Source organism: Sinocyclocheilus grahami, unplaced genomic scaffold, assembly GCF_001515645.1.
Source record: "Sinocyclocheilus grahami isolate Dianchi unplaced genomic scaffold, SAMN03320097.WGS_v1.1 scaffold167.1, whole genome shotgun sequence".
NCBI lineage: Eukaryota > Metazoa > Chordata > Actinopteri > Cypriniformes > Cyprinidae > Sinocyclocheilus > Sinocyclocheilus grahami.
In genome coordinates, this window is record NW_015505346.1 from 557,450 (window position 1) to 583,512 (window position 26,063).

A 26,063-nucleotide genomic window follows, 5' to 3' on the forward strand; every position below is an offset into this window, starting at 1 on the left:
TGTCTTGCACTAACAAGTGTAATGCCAGGCTGCCTTGAAAGAGAAGTCATTTTATTTATTCTAAATTATTTTTTTATTGTTATCCTGTAGGCAAACTTTGACATTTGTACGCACAACACGTGAAGTATTTTCAAAGGCCTCTTCACACCAGGGCAAACAAATTGGATCAACTTATCGGTTAACCTTCAAGATAGAAAGAATAATACCCAGCCACATGTTGAATTAAAAAAAAGTATAAGGGGGGAAAAAGCCGTCCTCAAAAGGTTCTTATTTCTTGTTTTTTTTCCCCCTCCCACCTGTCAAATGATAGAGCGATCCTTTAAAAGCATTCCCAGCCAGACTAACAACTACAACACAGCGCAGCGGCTGGTCTCAAGGCCACAGATCTCCATCAGAGAAGGCAAACATGGCCACACAACCTCAGCAGCCAGCCTGTGACCACAGGGAGTCATAAGAGGCCATGTGCCCAGCAGTGTATTACTGACAGTATCTCAGCTCTGCCATTAACTTATATAAATAAATTAAAGGGGTAGACTGCACCCCATAAACACAATCAAGCCTAGAAAAAACCCAGTCAGCCACCCCTTTAATACTTTTATTCCGCAAGGATGAGGAAATGTATAATACTTCAAAAGATTTCTATTTCAAATAAATGCTGTATTTGATTTGAAATTTCTATTCATTAAAGAGTATTGGAAAAAAAATCATTGCTTCTGCACAAATATTAAGCAGCACAAATTAGTAATAGATGAAATAATAATAAATAATGATGTATTATTATTATTCAATTACAACAAAAATAATATAAAAATACATTTAAAATAAATACATACATGCATACATAAAATAAATAAATAAATAAAATTATGTTACAATGTAAAAAGTATATTACAATGATTTCTGACACAAAAAAGACTGTATTATTGACTGAAAAATTACAACAAAAATAATATAAAAATACATTTAAAATAAATACATACATGCATAAAATAAATAAATAAATAAAATTATGTTACAATGTAAAAAGTATATTACAATGATTTCTGACACAAAAAAGACTGTATTATTGACTGAAAAATTTGCTTTGCCATCACAGGAATAAATTACACTCTTTTAAATTGCAGTGTTATTTCACAATATTTTTTCAAAAATATTTTTCTTTTAATACACATTTGCTATCAGTTATTAATGCACACTCTTAATTGTGAATAACATTTAAGACATTTCATGGCCATATGACTGTAGAAGTGAGGTTTCTATGCCATTTCATGTACACTTGTGTACATTCCGTTTAGAATAAAGCAAATAATGAGCAATACTTTACAGCATTATTTATCTAGGTTAGTTTTCACCTTTTCCCTTTGCATATTCAATTTAAATTTTAAACAGTGTATTTGCAAATTAGTATGAATTACTATTAGTCAATGTATTATGAATGTGAATTACTTTACAATGAACAGTGTATGTATAAATAAACATTAAATGCTGTAATAAAAGGTGTTATTATATCTAAGCCATTAAAGTAATGTTAACAAATTAAACCTTATTCTAGAGTGTTACTAATAGCTCCTTATTTGCTTTAGAGGTGCACCCTGGGAAAGGTCAGTGAGAGTTTATGCAGTAAAACTCCCCACTATCACACAGATAGACTGTTGTTTTGTTAGGTAATAGATTCTTTCTAGACACTAAAAATGAACAATCTGTTGGCCATATGCCTCAGGGATCTGCTTTCAGTACAGAATTAAAGTTTGGTGGTTTAAATGTAATTGGTCAAACCAACCATCTCTTCTCGAAGCTCATTGACTGAGGGCCTGATTCCAAAGGGCATGGCTGTGTAGCCCTCTGCAGCCAGTTAACAGCCCTGAGGAATGACTCTTCCCACACTCTGTGCACACTTGAACTGCCTAGCTAGAAATTAAAGACATGATTGGGTCTTGGTACTGTAATACCGCAGCTATGAACTACAACCCATTCATGTTCGCACAGCTGACACCTTCTTTAAAACATGATGTATTTCCTTCGCTCATTATTTTGGCACTTCCTCTTTGTTAAATCCAGGTGATATGGATTCTCACAAATGACCTTACGATAAGGCGTAATGTCAGTACGATCCATCGTCTTTCATAGACGCCTGTTTTCATTTCACACAAATGTGATCGTGCGAATTTAATATGAGAGATAACCTATTATCGGCTTTGCACGCTGCAGCGCCATACTATAGGAGAGAGCTGTTAGTGCCGCTCTGCCAGATTACTGTATGAATGTGCGTGCTAAGTGAGCTCCAAACCAATAAAAGAAGCCATGCTTGAGCAAGTCCCACTTCGAACACCACAAAAATCACTTGCGAAAATGAAGTGGAGGTTACAGCATTGCTTTGTCATTTGGCCTAAATCCATCGGATGCTTCATGATATGAGTGTATTTGCTCACAAAATGCTGCACTTTGTGTTTCCCACAACCACAGAGGTTACCGTAAACAAAAGTTTTCTGACATGAGGAGGAGAAACAGGGCTTGGCAGTCCTCCTGAGTTCTTATCCAAGTCCAGCTGTTAGTTTCTCAGTCTCAGTGTGTCTCTCACTCATAATGAAACTGTTAGAGAGCCGGTTGTTATTGGGTCAGGCTGTGACCTTTCTAGCCTCTTCTCCACTTAGTCTCCACAGGCTACTAGGAGAACCCAGGGTGAGAATCGGGAGTGTATTAGCGACCCCTGCACCTGGTCATGCTTTGAAAGTCTCTCAGGCATATCACATCATCCTCAGAGGGAATCAAGCTTTACCTGCCGTCCCATCACAATTATCATTAGCGCTAACCTCCCCCTTTTCCCTTGTTATCATTAAAGATGCTAATTGCGTGGATGGGAGAGCACGGCCCTCTGCCCCAGCTGTTTTTCTGTGCTGTTCACCTTGAGGCAAGACAGCTTTGCCTGAGCTCCCCAGCACTGTGACGGTAAAGACTGAGGAAAAGGGGTAAGTCGTTATAGGAAAGATGCCTCCTAATAACCTGACATCAGAAATCTGTCAGAGAGAGGTTGAATTATACTCATTCAGACAAGCTTCCCTTGTATTTAAGGCCCACAGACTCTTTTGACATCAACAAATTCTCGGGTACTTGAGTAAAAACAACTCGAATCCCTTCACTAATACAAATGAACAGCTCCAGACACTAATTTTACAAAGCACATCATCAAAATGCACTCACCTGTTCCGCTGCAAAATCTCCACCCCAAATTTAGAACGTATATTAAACACTCAGTGCCAGAATCTTCGTTATGCTGTGCTCAGATTCAATTTGTGTGCGTTTTTTTCTTATTGATCGGCCTTGTCCGATCAATGCAGGTTCACTTGGATGAAAGAAAAAGAAACAGTTTCAGGTTTGTCCCTAAAGGATTTCTTTTTCTGAGAGTGTGAGCATGCATTTGAGAGGCTAGATGGTGGGAACGCAGTGGTCGGCTTATATCCAGGCAATAAATTGGTTGCAGGGTTGAGAAAGAGACCTCTCTTTAGTCTTAGTCACTGGCAGAAATAGTCACAGCTGTAATTCTCCAATAAAATAATGCTTTTAAACCTCAGTTGTGTGTTTGAAAAATAAAAAAAGTGACTCTCTTTTTCTTGTTTTACTCTTCTTTCACATCAATACTCTTTGTATCTTTATTTTCTACCTTCCTTTATTTTTTTTTCATTTCCCTCTCTGACTTCCAAAAACTATTCTTAAACTTTGTGTGTGTGTGTTTGTTCCTAGTTTTGGAGAGTATAATGATGACAGAAACTTTGTTTTCCACTGAACTTTCCTTTTTATCATACTCTAATTGTTGAAGTATTTTTCACTCAGGCCTGATTTAATTCCTGAAAGAATCTGTCTCGTATTGATTGGCATTGTTCAAGTTTGGACAGTCAGTTTTGCGGAGGTAGATGAGTCAGATTATTCCAGACAGATTGCGCGTTCCGACAATGCTCTTCCCAGCGGACAGTCAGACTCCACATTGTCTGCTTCGTCTGATGGGACATTGAACACATTTTAAGAGGACCTGTCATCAGTGTTTTCAGTCCTCCGCTCACCATCTCGAGATTTATGTCTCCGTGACTGCTCTTGGGTGAATAATTTCGGTCCGGAAGCGAACATGTGGTAGTGTTTAGCTTGCTAATGCTCAAGGCTTTGGCTGCCTGGGGGGAGATATCACATGGACAGCTCCCAGCAGAAGGATTCAAGTCCAGTAAACAATCTCTACGCCCAAATGTGAAGAACTTTGGAAATGAGGAGCTCCCATGGGCTGCCCTCTGTCCAAAAATCACAGAAAGGGTTTCTGTGAACTTGAGTGTGTTTTTCTGTTGCCTTTTTTATTGCTTTTCTTATTGTAAGTTCTATTATTGCTATTGCATTTCACCTCTCATGGCTGCCAAGAGCTATTCTCTCATCCCTACATATAACAATATCTGTGGACTCAACACACATGTATGTGATTACGTTGGCAGGAGCAATCTTGTACTGCTAATATTTTACTAACATTTTGAAACCACCTTCCCCCTGAATACCTCTCGACTTTGTGTTTTCCTTCTAATGGATCGCATTACTGAAGCATCACTCTGAAATACTGCTGTTTTTATTGCGCCGAAACACCCCGAACATAATCAGTCCTTCACGGTCAGTTTATAACAAAAACCACCTGGCTTTTTTCTTCATCAATAGTTGGCCCAATTATTCAATTATTTATTACATTTTCTTGTATTCATTCATGTTATTTATGTCCTCCATGTACACAACATGTCTTGAATTGACTTTATTTCTTTGTATAAATGCGGTTCTCCATAAAATCTTAACGAGCCATCTGTATTTGTTTCACTATACACAGCCCGTATCCTTGTAATGCTGTGAGGCCCAGTTTATTTTGTTTTACTGTATTTAACACAAAACTAACAAAAGGTTTTATCTACATCCAAATAAAACTTTATTTCTCTAGCAATTCATTATGGTGTTTTAGGAATCCACTTAATGTAGATATTTGTTTATTTTTGTTATTCAACTGTGGTGATGATTGGATTTTAATCCTTTAAACTGTAGGCTATTAAGCCTACCGTTTAAAGGGATAGCACAACCAAAAATGAAAATGTGTCATCATTTGCTGACCCGCATGTGGTTGCAAACCTTTGTAACATTATTTCTTTTGTGGAATAAAAAATAATACATTTGAAATAATTAAATAACTGTTTTTCTATATAATGAAAGACAGGAACCATACAATCAAAGGAACACAACATATATTTTGAAAAAAACAGTGGCCATACAAAGGAAGTCAATGGGGTTCCAACTTTTTGGGAACACTTTGGTAAAGGCCCTTTTATATTCCAGCATGAATGTGCCCAAGTGCACAAGACAAGGTCCATAAAGACATGGTTGGATGAGTTTGGTGTGGAAGAACTTGACTAGTCCTGACCTCAATCCCATCAGACTCTTTTGGGTTGAACTGGATTGGAGATTGCAAGCCAGGCCTTCTCATCCAACATCTGTGGCTGGCCTCACAAATGCTCTATTGGATGAATGGGCAAAAATTCCCACAAAAGCACTCCAAAATCTTGTGGAAAGTCTTCCCAAAAGAGTGCAAACTGTTATAGAGACCAACTCCATATTAATTATGTATTTAGAATGTGATGTCATTAAAGTCTTTGTTTGTTTTAATGGTCAGGTGCCTTTAAAATGGCTAGTTAAGCCTTTCTTTTAAAAAAATCCAGTTTTTACACAATAAGACACAAATAACAGCTCAACAAATGGAGGAGCAGTTTTAGCCTCTTGGAGAGGTGGTGAACACGTCCTGCTTTGTGAGTCTTTTGCTTGTGTCAATACTCTAAGCATATTCTAGTGGGTAGATCAAGAGGCTTAGCTCACTTGGCTGTTACAAATTTTTGTCTTGCTCTCCTTGCAATCATTTTTTTTTTGGCAGAAGTCCTGTTCCCATCATCAGTGATGGACAGAGGGTGGAACTGTAGCCCATCATGAACTAATATTTTGTATTAGAAACAAAGACATGTCCTGCTCTTCTCTAGTTATTCAGTTCTGTCACACTTCCTGTAACACTACAAAATGGTTGCAAGCCAACAGATAAGAGCCTCTGTCAGAAACATGTAGGGTGGAGTGTAATTGAATCAGCAAGCATGCTGTAGATACAAAACAAAGCCTCCCAAACTGCCCTTTTCCACCATAAGTGGAAGTAGCGATGGGCTGAGCTGTGCCTGTTTCTCATTAATCCAGCACCGCTCAGGGTTTCTGTGAACTTGAGTGTGTTTTTCTGTTGCCTTTTTTATTGCTTTTCTTATTGTAAGTTCTATTATTGCTATTGCATTTCACCTCTCATGGCTGCCAAGAGCTATTCTCTCATCCCTACATATAACAATATCTGTGGACTCAACACACATGTATGTGATTACGTTGGCAGGAGCAATCTTGTACTGCTAATATTTTACTAACATTTTGAAACCACCTTCCCCCTGAATACCTCTCGACTTTGTGTTTTCCTTCTAATGGATCGCATTACTGAAGCATCACTCTGAAATACTGCTGTTTTTATTGCGCCGAAACACCCCGAACATAATCAGTCCTTCACGGTCAGTTTATAACAAAAACCACCTGGCTTTTTTCTTCATCAATAGTTGGCCCAATTATTCAATTATTTATTACATTTTCTTGTATTCATTCATGTTATTTATGTCCTCCATGTACACAACATGTCTTGAATTGACTTTATTTCTTTGTATAAATGCGGTTCTCCATAAAATCTTAACGAGCCATCTGTATTTGTTTCACTATACACAGCCCGTATCCTTGTAATGCTGTGAGGCCCAGTTTATTTTGTTTTACTGTATTTAACACAAAACTAACAAAAGGTTTTATCTACATCCAAATAAAACTTTATTTCTCTAGCAATTCATTATGGTGTTTTAGGAATCCACTTAATGTAGATATTTGTTTATTTTTGTTATTCAACTGTGGTGATGATTGGATTTTAATCCTTTAAACTGTAGGCTATTAAGCCTACCGTTTAAAGGGATAGCACAACCAAAAATGAAAATGTGTCATCATTTGCTGACCCGCATGTGGTTGCAAACCTTTGTAACATTATTTCTTTTGTGGAATAAAAAATAATACATTTGAAATAATTAAATAACTGTTTTTCTATATAATGAAAGACAGGAACCATACAATCAAAGGAACACAACATATATTTTGAAAAAAACAGTGGCCATACAAAGGAAGTCAATGGGGTTCCAACTTTTTGGGAACACTTTGGTAAAGGCCCTTTTATATTCCAGCATGAATGTGCCCAAGTGCACAAGACAAGGTCCATAAAGACATGGTTGGATGAGTTTGGTGTGGAAGAACTTGACTAGTCCTGACCTCAATCCCATCAGACTCTTTTGGGTTGAACTGGATTGGAGATTGCAAGCCAGGCCTTCTCATCCAACATCTGTGGCTGGCCTCACAAATGCTCTATTGGATGAATGGGCAAAAATTCCCACAAAAGCACTCCAAAATCTTGTGGAAAGTCTTCCCAAAAGAGTGCAAACTGTTATAGAGACCAACTCCATATTAATTATGTATTTAGAATGTGATGTCATTAAAGTCTTTGTTTGTTTTAATGGTCAGGTGCCTTTAAAATGGCTAGTTAAGCCTTTCTTTTAAAAAAATCCAGTTTTTACACAATAAGACACAAATAACAGCTCAACAAATGGAGGAGCAGTTTTAGTGAACACGTCCTGCTTTGTGAGTCTTTTGCTTGTGTCAATACTCTAAGCATATTCTAGTGGGTAGATCAAGAGGCTTAGCTCACTTGGCTGTTACAAATTTTTGTCTTGCTTTCCTTGCAATCATTTTTTTTTTGGCAGAAGTCCTGTTCCCATCATCAGTGATGGACAGAGGGTGGAACTGTAGCCCATCATGAACTAATATTTTGTATTAGAAACAAAGACATGTCCTGCTCTTCTCTAGTTATTCAGTTCTGTCACACTTCCTGTAACACTACAAAATGGTTGCAAGCCAACAGATAAGAGCCTCTGTCAGAAACATGTAGGGTGGAGTGTAATTGAATCAGCAAGCATGCTGTAGATACAAAACAAAGCCTCCCAAACTGCCCTTTTCCACCATAAGTGGAAGTAGCGATGGGCTGAGCTGTGCCTGTTTCTCATTAATCCAGCACCGCTCAGACTGAGGAGGCGCGGGCCTTGCAGGCTGCGGATCTCTAACAGCTGAAGAGCCTGAGGATGTGTTGAGAACATCCTGCTGAGAGCGTGGGCTACCCAGGTGGGAGAGCCAGCTGGTGGAAGGGTGTGACAATGCGCCTAAGGGGGTGGTGGGGGTATCTTGAGCTCCACAATATGTTTCTTCACCTGCAGCCCTTCCCCTAAAATATTAAGATCCTTCGGGAGCCATGTTTCCTGATATTTTATTTTCTCTGGACTTCGGGTTTCTCATGTTGAAGCTGTTTTCTGAGTAGTACCTACTGTATGCCCTTATCATAACCATGGATCTCTATCCATCTATCTATCTATCTATCTATCTGTCTATCTGTCTATCTGTCTGTCTGTCTGTCTGTCTGTCTATCTACTGAATGGTGCAAAACCCTAGTATGGACTCACGGTGTCATCATTGTGAGACATATTTGAGAGACCGTAAAAGTAAGGAAAGCAGAGAAAGGTCATAATAAAAGTCACAGTAAAACTTCCAGCTTCTAAAATACACTATAAATCCATAGCACTGTTATCAGCTTGTGAAATTTATTTCTGTCATGACAACTCTCGGATGTATTGGCTTGATAATGTACGACAATGACAATGTTAATGTGTTTGGTCTTGGCGGAATAGATCTGCTATGCTGCTGCTGTGGCAGAGCAAGTACCAAGACTTGCTACTGCCTATACATCTACAACATGCTGCAGTTAGAAATACTGCTTCTGTGCGTATAACATATGAATAACCCCCATAGCATGCATGGTCACCCTGTAGCAGATCTATACAGGTGGAGCTGGGGAAGGTGGATGGTTTTTGAAGTGTTACTGCAACAGCAAACACTAGCAAAGTATTTGAATGTTGAGCAGCGAGCTCATTGGCTACCGATATGGAGAACCAATCAGCTGTGCCATGTTATAATGATGTCATTATGTCAGATTGAGTTAGACCTATCGGACTGCACCATCTAGAGTTTCATGCCAGAATTTTGGATTTAATTAGATATAATTAATAACTTATTGGAACTGCAAGTGCTATCACCTGTCAGGGTGTTAAAATGCTCACACAAATTAATTACTTGGTATCCATTTTTCCTGAGCACACCTGAGCTATTAGCAGCAACATAAATAAATAAATAAATCAAACTAGCAGAAAATCCATCTCACTGAGCAGACTCAATAGAGTCACCATCACTTCCAGTCCAAAATCGGCATTCATCAGTACCACAGTGCTATTGACACAACAGCAAAGGGCCTGTAGCCAGCAGCAAATCCACCTGCTGAGGAGATGCTCCTGCTTTGATAGCTCCTTCACATATGCAGATTTCTTAGGAGAGGTTTGTTTGTAAGCGATTTCCTGGGAGACTTCCATCTTGGGCTTAAATAAATAGCAGAGTTGTGATGATTAGCGCTGAGGTGCGCTCCTACTCCCACAAGCAATCTGCCAAACCTAGGCTTCTTCTGTCTTTGTTTTCACCTGAGTATTACCCAGAATCTCTCTCTCTCTCTCTCTCTCTTTCGCTTTCCCTCGGGTGGGTCCCAGAGCTGCGGCCTTGATTGCGCTCTAATTTAGTTAGTAGGTAGTTGACTGTGACAATGGTTCGGCCGAGGATTTTGCTGACACATTATGTCACTCAGGGAGAGGCTCTCTTCAAGCAGGCCTCAAAGGGAGCCGGTCCCTCGAATACTAGTCACACACATATGGAATTAACATTGGTTTGAGGCTGTTCCAAGCTGCTGTTCCTGCTGCTCCTTAGGATTACAGAAATAACAAAATTGTCTCCATGGCTCTGAGCCATTGACAGAGCAAGCCCTGTGTTTGTCAATAGCAGGCCCACAAAATCTCCCTCCAATATACCAAGCGGTGCCACAGTCATGCGCCAATGGTCTCTTTAGCACGTCGTCTCTATACGTATGTCTCTCTTGCTGTTTTTCTATCTCACCTGTCTCTCTCTATTCCTTTTCCATTTTCTCCTACCTTCAATTTTCTCTTCTCATCCCTCTCTCCCTCCCTCGTTTTTTTATATGTCATGCTATAAAAAGGAAGTCTGACATGCATCAGTGTCTTGGTTTAATCGTGACACATCTGCCATGATCTAGCGTTTCTCTGTCCTTATGCTTTCCACCCTTGATCTGTTATCGAGAAGCCATATGTATAATTACCTTATAGAGAGGAACATATGTCATTTTTATTGCTACAGCGGGAGCTCATAAAAAGTGTGGTCCAAAGCACAGCAGTCATGCTTTTCATTTTGGTTAGCCGTATGAAAAGACCACATCCAAAATAATACAATCCATTCTTCTGATACAGTTTTTAGGCTTTGTTTTTTGTTATTAGCAATGCTCGCTCAGGTGGGCACCACTTTTCCTCAAACGTATGACTTGGATGAAGTATCTAATTTGGCAGTTCTGTTATCATTCACGCCCCCTTGTGTCATTCCAAACTCGTGTGACTGACTTTCTTTTGAGGAGCGCAAATGATATTCTGAAGAATGTTTCAGTTGTTTTGGCCACACAATGAATGTCGACAGCAGTCAACTTTAAAAATACAAAAAAGACATAAAGGTAGTGTGAAACAGCTCGATTATTTATCTCTGATCACAGAAATATTGGGTTTTTATCTTGTGCCATTATGCAAGCACCTAGGAACCAGCCAGAACACCTTAGCAGCAGCATAACAATGTGATAAGAGCCACTCAGTACAACTGGCAACCTTTCAAAACACCATACAATATGGTGGTGGTTTCTTAAAAAAATGCAAAAATCTGGTTATTTTTCCTGTAATCACAGTTTGTGCAGTCATTCTGTTTATGCTTGATGTCTGAAATTTGTTAAACCCTCAGCGTCTGCAAATGTCTACCACCCCCCCCCCCCAAAAAAAACCAAACAAACAAATGAGCAGATGCATTTACTGGTTTTGATAATTAATGCTTACCCTCTGGTTCTGTCTCTTTGCTTTCAGTGAAAAAGGATGTGGAAGAACCAGATGACAGGATGACACAATTCAAGAAAAAAGCAAAAGAGCTGCGGATTCTGGATGCCAAGACAGCCCAGAATCTGTGTAAGTTATCAGCATTCCATATCATCTGTGTCCCCTAACACCCAGCCAAGAGCCTCCAGATCTGTGTTTTTTGTTCTTCCTTCCAAATAAGTTACATTTGTCTCTAAAGAATTGTCTTTTTTATTATTTATTATTATTATTATTTTTTAAGAGAAGTCCTAGGTATTTTTTGCTCCATACTGGAAAAGATGGATCTAAGCAACTTTCTCTGTACTGAAAGCAGTTCAGGCTGCTGAATCTATAGCCGCAATGTTGTCAGGCTTTGACTGACACTTTTCCTCGGTTCTCTTCTGTTTGTTTGTTTTCCTACGTATCATGTCAGTTTTGAATTTCCTCTTATCCTCTTGTATTGTCAAGCAGCATTCATCAGTATTTGCTCTTCCTGCAACAGGTTTTGTGGATGCTGTTTTTTGATAATGGATTCTACCCAATTCCTCTGATATCAGTTGTATCATAAACACATAGGAGGATATCAGGAAAAAGGACAAAGCATTTTATTTGTTTCTGCCTCATCCTAACCACAGACAAAGCAAAACATTCCCCCCAAACCAAGGGTACTTCCATCTGGGACATTGATTGTTTTGATTGATTCATTCATTCTTGTCCCAACATGTAAATAAAAACCGATGGCGAGTAGAATTTATTTACTTAAATAAAACACAATACATTTATTTATCAAAATCAGTTTAATTAAATTGGGCCATTTTTACAGTTCTACTTTGTCTTTACCCCATGACACTGAAACACTGAGTTTGACTCTCTACTGGACAAAAAGAACTACCTGTTGATGTCACCGTTTGGACTGAACAAATCTTGTTTTGTAGCCCGTATTGATCAGCCTGCCAGACCCTCCTGTCATTTAGTAACTATGTCTCTCTTCCACTGCAACTTTTTCTCCCACTCTTGAATGTTCAGGGAAGAGACTATGTGTATGTGTGTGTGTGTGTGTGTGTGTGTATGAATTCATTGTGTTCTCAAGAGTTCCTGCGACTCTTTGGACTCTGATTGATGAAAGCAGCATGAGAATGCAATTTTATTCTTCTTTGGAAATGTTGGCTTCTTTGTCTTGGAGAGGAGAACACCTTAGATATACAATATCACACTTCATGAAATATTCATAGCAAATGTTAAAATAACCAGCCACCTGAGTGTATGTCCTACCCATGCTTGTTTTCATCCTTGCCGGAAGAGTACTTGGATTCCAATTGAATACATCAATGCAATTTAAATGTGCGAATAGAGTAAGATGAAGCTCTAAGTCTGGCTACACGGCTGCTGTTGAAGAACATATTTTAAGCCACATTATCCACATTTTGGTTTAACATGGCTAATAAAAATATAACTAGGTGTGTGCATTTTCAGACATAAATTGTGCTTGTACTTCTCTATAATGATTCTTGGGTGATTTCCAGGTCATATGCAGTTACTAGAGTTTTATATGGGGTTGCTGAATGGCTCATGCATTTCTGGTCCCTAGATATGGCTTGGATGAATTAATTCATGGATTTGTTTGATTGATTGTTTCTTGTTTGTCATAAAAACATTGTGAGTCTCATTGCTTAGAACAGTATTAGCACACTTTTTAACAAAACTGCACAGTGTAATGTATCATTCATATCTTGGAATGAGGTATTCACTGAAGGCTAATACAATAGGTAGTGTTAGAATTTATTAAAATCCTTAACACTTACCATGAGCAGTAATAATAGAGATGCTTGTGTCAATCAGTACTAATGCAACAAAAGGGGTGCCATTTTCATGAATCATGTAACATGCTCATATAACATGCAGCAAGGGTAGATGACATCAAGGTCAGGTTTGTGTGTGTTTTTCTTTTTTCTTCTCTTCTTTTCTTCTTCGATTAGAGCTGGAGCAGATGGAGATGGCCCTAACAGAAAAGATGCCAGTGACATTTCTCTCTTCCCCTCATTCACTTACTTTCACATTCTCATTCTCTCATTCTCATTTGAAATCTTTACCCTGTCTTTGATGCAACACACACGCATTCTGTACCACACACATCACTTCAGGCTTTGGAGTAACTAATGCTAGAACACGAGTGGGAGTGCTGTTACACATTCACTTCAGCCACAAATCTGTCATCTCTCACAGAGAAAGGAAAGGGGAGGTGGGACAGGAAAGCAGAAAGAGATTGTGTAAAAGAATCTTAAATGCCAAACTATTTTATTTTATTTTATTTTTATTTTTGTGAAAGGGGGCCTCAAAGACAGGGTTGATCCAGGGTTGTGAAAATGACCCAAAGTACTTGTGCAACTCAATTCAGCTCTTTACTTGGACAAGAGAGAGTTACTCATACCCCCAGGTATCTATTGCTGTCTTCCCCTCATGCTGAGAGTACAGTCTGTGGGCTGACTGGACAATGCCCACACTTTCATTTTTTGGCCATGAAATTCTAGGAAAACTTGCTGAGTTCATTGATCCTGGGGGGCTGTGAGCAATCCCACACAGACACACACATGATCCCACACATCACTGTGAGTGTAAAGAGAAGCTGGATATTTGTTCTGCTACTTTGGACCTGGGGCACCGGGTGTGGCTCCGTGCACAGCTGAAACAATAATCCAGATGTGACAAGGAGGCTGTGAATCTCACGAGTGCAGTTAACGTAGGAGGAACTGAGCAAAGCAGGCAACCGCTACATGAAGTCATGCTCCTCTATTAACACAGAGATACCCAGCAGAGCTCTGTGGTCCATTAGCATGTTTAACAATCCCAGCATTCTTTTCCCTTCCTTGGTCCAACTCCAGAAGAGTCACGTCGACCCTCCGTCAGCATTCCTTTTTTACACATGTAGCGGACTGCATTTAAAACAAAGTGAGAGTTGCTATAAATTATGCTTGTGTGTGGAGGTGGTTTAGTATAGATAGCATTTTATATATATGGGGCGGAAGTGCTCTCTTTGCTTAATGCTTGCAATTTGGCGGACTTGCCAGGTTTGCTGCGTTGAAAAAAAACACAAAATGTGACTAAATCCCCGGGCTGATGAGTACGAGTGGATATGAACGGAAAAGAATTATGGGATGCATCTGTGTCATGGACAAACTTGTTAGAGGAAAAACTCAGGATAATTCACTTACTGTGAATGTGTAAATTATGCTAATGAATCAACAGATGAGGCGAAAGCATTTGTCGTCCAATAAATATATATTTTTTTGCACCAAATATGATAAGTTCTGACTGGGGGTTGTTAAACTCACCACATTCAGTGACTAACCATTTGTTTGTTTATTGGCATGTGATACTCTTGATGATTGGCTCATCATGCTACTGATGACTGCTTCATTAGCATATCCCTATAGCCAGGCTGTATTGTGTTGTTAGGCTAGTTTTAAAACCTCGTTGTGTGTTTTGGCACACCGAAGCTACAATAAGAATTTCTTCCTATGCCATTGTGTCTGGTTTTTGCCAGATGAGCTCCCTGCTCTGAAATGCTGCTGTGTTTGCTCTACCTTCATCTCTAGCAAATAAAAAAGCACAGAGCAGTCCTTTCTCCGAAGAAAGCGGCATATTGTCACACGCAGATGGCCGACTAATGAATTGCAGAAAATAGAGCATAGTTTCACAGAGACTCACTCAATCAGCTGGTGGGAATGGTAGTTTATTAAATCACTGTTCATCAGAAAGTTGGACCTCGTTCACCTGCACACCAGAGAGCTGTATGGTGGGGTGAGGCAGAAGGTCCTTCGCATTCATTGGCTGATGCAATTCAGAGGAATCTGACCAAATAAATACTTATTTCAGAGAACAGACTCTCACGTATCATCTTCAGTAGATCCGCTCAGCCATGCATTCCCATCAAAGATTTGCTGAAATAGCTTCGAGGTAGGTGGTACAAAACAAGAGCAACCCCTTGAACGCTTTTTGTACTGGGATAATTTCCCAGAACAAAATCAGGTTCTGCTCGGCATTGTTTCCAGACACTACTGGAAAACTCTTGACTGTTTTAATCTACGTAAATGTTAAGGTAATTTTAACCTCAATGCAGTGACTGCTTTATACAGAAATGTACAATTATGTTCGGTCCCCCACTGATGCACTTTAAACGGCGCACTATAAGCTATATGCTATAATTACAGACTATTCTTTCCTCAGAAGCGATGGCGGTTATCAAATTCAGCTGTTGGGTAAATTGCACCTGTGGTTCTCTGCATTTCAACCTGGGTGAAAGTGTAAGATGTGCAGTCATTATCTGGTGATAGGGCCCCAAATCTGAGGTTGTTTTAGCTGCTTTTAGTGTTGCCAGAAAATTGTGTTTCTCTTTCACTTCCAATTGCCCCGAAGTGGAACAAACACTCAAATGGTGTTTTTACCATCCACCTGAGAATTTATTGACATTGTCCCATGGTCATTTCTGAGGGAGGCCCTGTTGAACACTATAACATTCTAAACTACAGGGTCAGAAAATAACTTTTTTTTTTTTTTTCCAAACAGCAATTTTCCTGGGATCATTCCGGCTGCCTTATGAAGAGATCCGGGATATCGTGCTGCAGGTGGATGAGGAGAGGCTAAGTGAAGCACTAATCCAGGTGAGTTGTGTGTGCATAGGCACTTTCACATATAATGCAGCTTGATCCCCCATTTGAAACCTTTATCCGTTCACAGGGCAATGTATGAAATGCAAACACATCCTGGTCAAAATCCAGTCCAGGTTTTAAATATATGTATATGTATATATATAAATTGCTTTAAATCTATTTCTATTGTTTGTGTGTGTGTGTGTGTGTGTTTTGTACTCTACATGTGCACCATTGTTATTAATAATTTTTTTTAAATTATTATTATTATGTGTTTTATTTTAGTATCTTAGGGCTGCTGAAGTTGTGTCACCTGATACAGTTTTAAAATTAAAAAAAATATTTAAATGGTACAATAATTTATTTATTTGCACTTCTTTATGTAAACTCTTTAATAAAATAAAATGAATGAATTTATTTATTTATTTTAGAGGCAGGTTTATGGTTTAGATTGATAGTTTGGAGTCATAAAAAATATTATTATTATTTATTCATTTTATTTTTATTTATTTTTTTTAGTTAACAGACATTTAGTTTTTGTTAAAGACAAATCTCAGAATTGTGTGCTGCTAAAGGGTGTGTGTGTGTGTGTGTGTGTGTGTGTGTGAACTTTTGACAGAAACACACCAAACCCCTAAACAGATAAATCTGTTTTTTCGAAAGTCAAACGTTCATGGGAATTTTCTGAATAGCATTTGTAAAAACTTCCTACGTTTGTCTTTGCTCAGAGATTCGTCATGCTTACAGATGACTGTGTGCATTTGAAAGGCTTCATTAAAGAGACGTCTTTGATGCCAGGCAGTGCTTCGTGTACAATACTCTGTCTGCTTTCATTCACCAGCCCAGTAGAAGCTCCACTTTCACTCTCTCATAATAGCTGCTTTGGGACAGGACTTGGCAAAACTCCTGCCGCCCCACCCTCCCTCCCACTGCCCTTTGTCTTACAGGCAAGATTGATGATCCTTCGGGAAGCTCTTCATGCCCTGACTGTCTCAGTGGTTTTTGTTCATCTTAAACGTGGTAATTGCAAATGGCATGTGTTTCCTGAACTAAAGATACCTCAGCTGTCTGTGAAAGTTGATCTCATTTACATTAGACCACCCTTTGCCTCGAACCCACTGGTGGCTTTTTCACCACTGTGAATTAGGTGGATTTGAAAGAGTCAACTCTGCTTCACAACTGACAGCTTGGCATTTCTCTCAGAGACCACTAGGGGGATTTGTGACTTTTATTTTAGCTTTTGCTTCTGAAGTGCTTGGGCTATGTCCAAGTGCCAGAATTCATCTGCATTTCCCCCCCTCCATCTAGATGAGGGATTTTGTTTGTTTTCAATCTGTATTTTTCTCCTTGCTCGTCTTTCAAAGCTGGAGAAAGGTAGAGGAGATAAGGAATATTTAGATGTCCTGGTCCACATTGGCCCTTCCTGGTTGTTACTGGGAGCAGAGATGACCTTTAATTGCCAGGTGGTTTGGGCTGGGTGTGTGGAAGCCTGAACTGAGGTGACAGCCCTGTCGTTCTTTACAGAAGCAGAAGAGCTAAAGTGATGACCTTTTCCCACATTCAGCTGCGCTTTATAGAGGAGATTTATCTGTCAGGTCTGCACACCTCTTTCCCTTGTCTTTATTCTCAGTTTCATCCTTTTTTCTCTTTATCCCTCTCTCTCTCACTCATCCAAACCCGCCCCCTCACATTTATCACCTTCATTGCCCTATCTTCATCCCTGGAACTCACATAGCCACGGCATGATATCCTCATCCTTGAGCGGGAGGTAATGCACAGGTCCAGTTTTATGTCTGCACGGTAATGGTATAGGCTTTTTAGCGGTTTTCTGGCAGGACAGTAATGCATCAGTCGTGCCGACGGGATGTTGGCAGAGGCTTGTGGGTGAGCTTGCAGCCACAGACAGACGTGCCTCTGAACCACTCAAACAATATGGATAGAGAGGTATTGTCCTTTTTTTTTTTTTTTTTTTTTTCTCCTAGGGTAGGGACATGGTGACTGCTGCTCTACCTTGACATCATTCACACTGCCTCAAGGAAATGTCACGTCTCAAAATAGGAAAGACAGCCAGATGAGTGTAAATGTCCCAGTGGTAACACTCAGGATTCAGACTGACCGCACATGAAAGAAATGAGCATGGTCTCGTTTAGGATAGAATGAGAATATGCTCTTCTATATTCCTTGAAAGTAAATATGAAATCTGTTCTATTGACTCAGTATTTAATAAGATATTTATTGGAAATGAACTCAAGTTCAAAGTTCAGTTACGATTGAATCAAGTGGAGGACGTAATTATAAGGGCACATGCACATGGAAAGGGATTTGTATATATTTTGTATATATATATAAATGAATATATAAATGAATATATATGTATGCATCATGCTGTGGGGGTGTTTTTCAGCTGCAGGGACAGGACGACTGGTTGCAATTGAGGGAAAGATGAATGCGGCCAAGTACAGGGTTATCCTGGACGAAAACTTTCTCCAGAGTGCTCAGGACCTCAGACTGGGCCGAAGGTTTATCTTCCAACAAGACAATGACCCTAAGCACACAGCTAAAATAATGAAGGAGTGGCTTCACAACAACTCTGTGACTGTTCTTGAATGGCCCAGCCAGAGCCCTGACTTAAACCCAATTGAGCATCTCTGGAGAGACCTAAAAATGGCTGTCCACCAACGTTTACTATCCAACCTGACAGAACTGGAGAGGATCTGCAAGGAGGGATGGCAGAGGATCCCCAAATCCAGGTGTGAATAACTTGTTGCATCTTTCCCAAAAAGACTCATGGCTGTATTCGATCAAAAGGGTGCTTCTACTAAATACTGAGCAAAGGGTCTGAATATTTAGGACCATGTGATATTTCAGTTTTTTCTTTTTTAATAAATCTGCAAAAATGTCAACAATTCTGTGTTTTTCTGTCAATATGGGGTGCTGTGTGTACATTAATGAGGAAAAAAAATTAACTTAAATGATTTTAGCAAATGGCTGCAATATAACAAAGAGTGAAAAATTTAAGGGGGTCTGAATACTTTCCGTACCCACTGTATATATATTCTTTTAAATGGACCATTTTCACAAGACTGTGACGACACCTTTCAGCGGTCATCAGCATCATAAATCCTCAAATGTTTGTTTTGATTTTTTTTTTTAAATGTGTCTACTTTTATAACACTATACTTTGTATTATATGACCTTTGGATCAAATTGCAAAAAAAAAAAAAAAAACTAGTTAACGCTAATGTGAGGGACAGTAAATTTCACATTTTCTTTTAATTCAATTGACTTGAATTCTCCTTCAAATTACAATTGTCTGCCCTCTTTGCTGCTACTTATCAAATCAGAATTTAAAAAACTTGATCAAAGCACATCATATTTGCTCTCAACCTGTGTTTATGTACTGTAACAGTGTCACTTTCACAAACCCATGTATTCTTCCCCTACATCCTCACAATGCACATTTGCCATTAAAATAAAAGCATTCTGTGACTCAGCATAAACTCTAGTGTAAGTGCCATCAAAGAAGAAATTGCTGTATTCCTCTGAATTTGAGGTGTAATGTAAACAATGTCTCTGTGAGGGCAGCAAGTGTTACGAAACAATCACCTATATATCTGTTAGAGCTGATTGGTTCAGTGTGCTCCATCCTACACATACAGTACTCCTCTTGCTCCATCGGATCATACAAGCGATGCACAGATCTGTAAACCCCAGCAGGCTTGCCAGGGTGTAGCATCCATACAGTAGGCGTGTGAAGCCTCTCATCTAACGCTTGCCTGCACAGCCAAGCACTCAAACACTTACTTCCCATTGTCTGGAGAAAAATGCAGTGCCTCACTCAGACGCTCTCTCTCGCTTGCTTGCTTTCTCTCTCTGACAGGAATGAGGCTTAGCTTCTCTCTTTTTTATTTTTATTTTTGACTCTATCCCTCTTATTTCATTTTTTTTAAGTTCTTCTTGCTTTGTGGATGTCATTCCACATTTTCTCATCATGCAAGCAAAGAACTCATAAGGGATGCATGATAATAAGCAACTTATCAACAACTTCTGTTTGTACATTTAGATCACCTTTGCTGTCCATCTACAGCTCACTTGAAAGTTATTCTTTAAAAACGCAAATAATTTGATAACACTGTTAGCAATTGTATATTTTATATACAGTGGGTACGGAAAGTATTCAGACCCCCTTAAATTTTTCACTCTTTGTTATATTGTAGCCATTTGCTAAAATCATTTAAGTTAATTTTTTTTCCTCATTAATGTACACACAGCACCCCATATTGACAGAAAAACACAGAATTGTTGACATTTTTGCAGATTTATTAAAAAATAAAAACTGAAATATCACATGGTCCTAATTATTCAGACCCTTTGCTGTGACACTCGTATATTTAACTCAGGTGCTGTCCATTTCTTCTGCTCATCCTTGAGATGGTTCTACACCTTCATTTGAGTCCATCTGTGTTTGATTATACTGATTGGACTTGATTTGGAAAGCCACACACCTGTCTATATAAGACCTTACTGCTCACAGTGCATGTCAGAGCAAATGAGAATTATGAGGTCAAAGGAACTGCCTGAAGAGCTCAGAGACAGAATTGTGGCAAGGCACAGATCTGGCCAAGGTTACAAAAAAATTTCTGCTGCACTTAAGGTTCCCAAGAGCACAGTGGCCTCCATTCCTTAAATGGAAGACGTTTGGGACGTTCAGAACCCTTCCTAGAGCTGGCCGTCCGGCCAAACTGAGCTATCGGGGGGGAAGAGCCTTGGTGAGAGAGGTAAAGAAGAACCCAAAGATCACTGTGGCTGAGCTCCAGAGATGCAGTTGGGAGATGGGAGAAAGTTGTAGAAAGTCAACCATCACTGCAGCCCTCCACCAGTCGGGGCTTTATGGCAGAGTGGCCCGACGGAAGCCTCTCCTCAGTGCAAGACACATGAAAGCCTGCATGGAGTTTGCTAAAAAACACCTGAATAAGATTCTCTGGTCTGATGAGACCAAGATATAACTTTTTGGCCTTAATTCTAAGCGGTATGTGTGGAGAAAACCAGGCACTGCTCATCACCTGTCCAATACAGTCCCAACAGTGAAGCATGGTGGTGGCAGCATCATGCTGTGGGGGTGTTTTTCAGCTGCAGGGACAGGACGACTGGTTGCAATCGAGGGAAAGATGAATGTGGCCAAGTACAGGGATATCCTGGACGAAAACCTTCTCGAGTGCTCAGGACCTCAGACTGGGCCGAAGGTTTATCTTCCAACAAGACAATGACCCTAAGCACACAGCTAAAATAATGAAGGAGTGGCTTCACAACAACTCTGTGACTGTTCTTGAATGGCCCAGCCAGAGCCCTGACTTAAACCCAATTGAGCATCTCTGGAGAGACCTAAAAATTGCTGTCCACCAACGTTTACCATCCAACCTGACAGAACTGGAGAGGCTCTGCAAGGAGGAATGGCAGAGGATCCCTAAATCCAGGTGTGAAAAACTTGTTGCCTCTTTCCCAAAAAGACTCATGGCTGTATTAGTTCAAAAGGGTGCTTCTACTAAATACTGAGCAAAGGGTCTGAATACTTAGGACCATGTGTTATTTCAGTTTTTCTTTTTTAATAAATCTGCATAAATGTCAACAATTCTGTGTTTTTCTGTCAATATGGGGTGCTGTGTGTACATTAATGAGGAAAAAAAATTAACTTAAATGATTTTAGCAAATGGCTGCAATATAACAAAGAGTGAAAAATTTAAGGGGGTCTGAATACTTTCCGTACCCACTGTATATATATTCTTTTAAATGGACCATTTTCACAAGACTGTGACGACACCTTTCAGCGGTCATCAGCATCATAAATCCTCAAATGTTTGTTTTGATTTTTTTTTTTAAATGTGTCTACTTTTATAACACTATACTTTGTATTATATGACCTTTGGATCAAATTGCAAAAAAAAAAAAAAAAAACTAGTTAACGCTAATGTGAGGGACAGTAAATTTCACATTTTCTTTTAATTCAATTGACTTGAATTCTCCTTCAAATTACAATTGTCTGCCCTCTTTGCTGCTACTTATCAAATCAGAATTTAAAAAACTTGATCAAAGCACATCATATTTGCTCTCAACCTGTGTTTATGTACTGTAACAGTGTCACTTTCACAAACCCATGTATTCTTCCCCTACATCCTCACAATGCACATTTGCCATTAAAATAAAAGCATTCTGTGACTCAGCATAAACTCTAGTGTAAGTGCCATCAAAGAAGAAATTGCTGTATTCCTCTGAATTTGAGGTGTAATGTAAACAATGTCTCTGTGAGGGCAGCAAGTGTTACGAAACAATCACCTATATATCTGTTAGAGCTGATTGGTTCAGTGTGCTCCATCCTACACATACAGTACTCCTCTTGCTCCATCGGATCATACAAGCGATGCACAGATCTGTAAACCCCAGCAGGCTTGCCAGGGTGTAGCATCCATACAGTAGGCGTGTGAAGCCTCTCATCTAACGCTTGCCTGCACAGCCAAGCACTCAAACACTTACTTTCCATTGTCTGGAGAAAAATGCAGTGCCTCACTCAGACGCTCTCTCTCGCTTGCTTGCTTTCTCTCTCTGACAGGAATGAGGCTTAGCTTCTCTCTTTTTTATTTTTATTTTTGACTCTATCCCTCTTATTTCATTTTTTTTAAGTTATTCTTGCTTTGTGGATGTCATTCCACATTTTCTCATCATGCAAGCAAAGAACCGTCATCCCACTGACAACAAAGGGCCTGCAAAACAATCAGATAAAAAGGCATTTATTATAGTGTCTGGTCCAGGCAAAGGTTCCCATAAAAGAGGCAGACGTGCTGACAAAGAAGCTCTGCCCCACTGTAGATGTGTGACACAGACAGAAGAGAAAGAGACTGGGCAAGTGCAAAAGAGACCAAGGTGCACACACCGCCATTGTGCTCACGTCTTTCAGAAAGCCTGCTTCACAACCCAAAAGAAGCCAGGTTCAGCCATGCTCTGCTTTGTTCAAGCCACCAATGAGGCCACAACCTTAAATCTTCCACCCAGGCAAATCCCCTTCACTCTGCATCATGTTTCTATATTAATACACATCCATTTCTTTCACGCGCAACTGAGTTCGGCAGCTGCACCCTGCTGACCCCATATGAAATGTGTGAAGATAAGCCTGAAGGTTTCTTTACAGCACTTTTTTGATACTGCTAAATCTCTGTAATCAGTTTAGACAATAATTAGAGAAACAAACCCCGGGATTTCTCGTTTGCTGCCAGGGAGGCAGTATCTTAAGTTTGCGTTCTCCAGTGGTGTCTTAATCTCTCAAGAAGCCCGCAGCCCTCTGGGAAGATTTTAATGCGGGGATAGTGGTTTTTGGTTCAATGCCCTTGTACTGCTGATGCCAAAAGCACAGTAAAGCCAAAAGCCAGAACAATGCAGATATCATTAATAAGCTCTCAAAGGCTGTGGCCCTCTCTGAAATAATGCACCAGTGGCATTATAGTGTGCTGAGAATAGGACAATAGACAAACAGACCACACTCCAATGCAATGCAATATGATGATAAACAAAGTAACAGGTTAGTCTTGATAAAGGAAAGGAACGGAGAGGGATAAACAAGGATTTTGTCAGCAGTTTTCTCGGAAGAGGAGTTTTAAAGGACAGTCTTGCTGCCCAATCTCTACTTTCATATGGATGGATGTTTCTTATTCTCATTTTCTCTCTGGTTCGTTTTCTATACGAGGGTTGTACTTAGGCACTGTGCTGGCCTGGAGCAAAACTTTATTTCGGAATTCTAATAAGCTTTTCTATCTTCATCATATTCAAGATGGACTCAACCTTTGTACTCTTTGTATAGCGCTATCAACAGGGAGCTGTGTAATGAACACTAATAGCTTTCATTTGAAAATGACCCACTGCACGTCTCTCTTCTTAGCTCACATGCTCTCATTATGGCAGGGCTAACCTCAATTCAGCTCAGTTAATGTGTTCAGTGAAAGGCCAGTTATTCACAGGAAATAGTACTGTAGGCTTTGATACTCCTGCTGTGGTTTTGTGTGATCTTCTTTTTCAAACTTCAAACCGAACTAAAAATATCAGCATATCTATAATTGGCCAATTTGTTAAATATTACGATGAAGTGCTGTTAATTGCTATCCAGGTTTCTTCTCTCATTAGGTTCACAGATATCTCTGCAAACTTGCTTAATGCATGCGTTGGATGCTGAGCCATTTAACAGTCATATACAAGCAGTTTTAATTTGCATCGACTTGATGTGTATTAGAAAGGAACATACCTGGATGAAGATAATCAAAAGAGCAATGCTTATATGCAGTCAAAATATTGTGGAAATTTTGTATATAGTATGTCAGATTTTGTATTTGTTGATTTAAAAATTGCAATTTAAAACGTCTATATTGTAAATCTTTTAGTCATATTTTTTTAGATTGTCTGAGAATATTTAGAATATTGATTTAGTCATTCAGTGCCCAAACCTTGACTAAAATGTTGACAGAATAAATTGAGACAAATTATGGCTATTGTTTAATTTAATTTAATATTTAATTTGATTTAATATTTAATTTAATTTAATAGTTTATTTTTATTTTTTTTTCCAGTTTTATCAGTCACTTCTTTATTAGTTTTTGTTTAAAGTGCTCAGTGTTTTTATTGTTTCACAAAACCATGGATATATTCAGACATTTTCGATTAACAGAACAACAGATCAAAATGAAAATATTTCTACAAATCAATCAAAATTGACCTCCTTGTTATTACAGGAGAGAAAAAAAACATGTTTGCACGACTATTGACATCTTTATTATTTATCAGGTGAATTCAAATGAAATTATGTTCTATTTTGTTTTAGATCACTTTGTTTTTATTTTGACACTAAAGAGTCTGTCTGTTGCCTGTTGATCAGTGGCAGAAAGGCCATATTCACAAATCCACAGTGATCCGCTGCTGTGACACAGCAAAACCAGAAAAAGTCCAAGCGAGTGAGTACTTTTGGCACTATATGTGGTCATACAGTTGATTTGAGCATGTTAGATCTCAGCCCAGTGTTATAAGTCAGTGAGATGGCCCTCTCTACCTGTCTCTTTTGGTGCTCTCTGACTGTCTCCATCAACACAGACTGCAAATACCCAAGAGGTTCTCTCAGTTCCCTCTTAACACTGCCTATTACTGGTCAGTCAGCACTGTTTCATGTACTGATCTTTAGAAGGGCTCTGTCTGCCAGTCACTGTGGAAAGTCCTCTTCTCTCACAAGCAGGGTTTTCAAGCATATAAAAAAGTCTGTAGCATGACTGATTTATGTTAATCATTGTGTGTTGTGGGGAGTACCTCAGCTGTGGATTTGACAGCTAAGTTCCCCCCAGAGCCCCAGTGATGTCATCACTACGATGTGTGTCATTGCATCGACAGAGGTGCAGAGCGGTGTCACCGCTGAGTTTCTGTAATTATATATCATAGACAGATGAAAAACTGCTCATTTTTGAATGACATTCCTCACCACATTAGTATGCTCCTACAGTACCTTCTACTTGTTATGAATTATGCCAATCATTCCTTAGGATTCATCCATTTTGACCACTCGACTACTGCAAAGGAAATGTACTAATGTAACATGTACCCTTGTGCAATTTAGTATTCAAAGGAACTCCATACTTCCCATTTTTCTCATTTTAGCACCTCATATATTTTTGATTCCTGAGTTGATAAGATGGAAATGTGCGACACTCGATCCTGTTTCACTCCTTTCTTGTGAAGTATGCTTTATGAGTCCCTTTGGTCTGAATACTTTCCAAACTGCAGATTTTTCATTCATACACCTACGCTGGACTGCATAACTTAAGGCACTTTTTTAAAACTTCAATTGCGTTCAGGAGTAATATTAATGAATAGTAAATCATGCCAAAATATGAAGGCTATCCTATTATTTGTAAGGTTAATCTCATAATATTGAAAACTTAATTTCTTAAAGGAGACCCCCCCCCCAAACAAAAACAAAACAAACACAAAAAATATGTTATCATTTGCTGACTTTGGTAACTTTTACCCACATGTCATGTATTAGTTTTTTTTTTTGTTTGTTTTTTCCTCTTCTTCTCCTGTGGAACACATAACAAAATATATATATATATATATATATATATATATATATATATATATATATATTAGACGTGTATATATATATATATATATATATATATACATAATTATACAGTGGTGTGAAAAAGTGTTGGCCCCCTTCCTGTTTTAATTTTTG

The 26,063-nt window shown here is 39.1% G+C and overlaps 1 protein-coding gene across 1 annotated transcript in view; it reads left to right on the forward strand.

The window, feature by feature from the left end:
• diaph2 (diaphanous-related formin 2) overlaps positions 1-26,063 on the forward strand; it is a 329,306-nt gene that overhangs the window by 118,036 nt on the left and 185,207 nt on the right. Inside the window, exons 13-14 of the mRNA XM_016282860.1 lie at positions 11,172-11,270; positions 15,723-15,817. Of these exons, the coding sequence (XP_016138346.1) occupies positions 11,172-11,270; positions 15,723-15,817 (194 nt within the window). The remainder of the gene's footprint in view (positions 1-11,171; positions 11,271-15,722; positions 15,818-26,063) is intronic.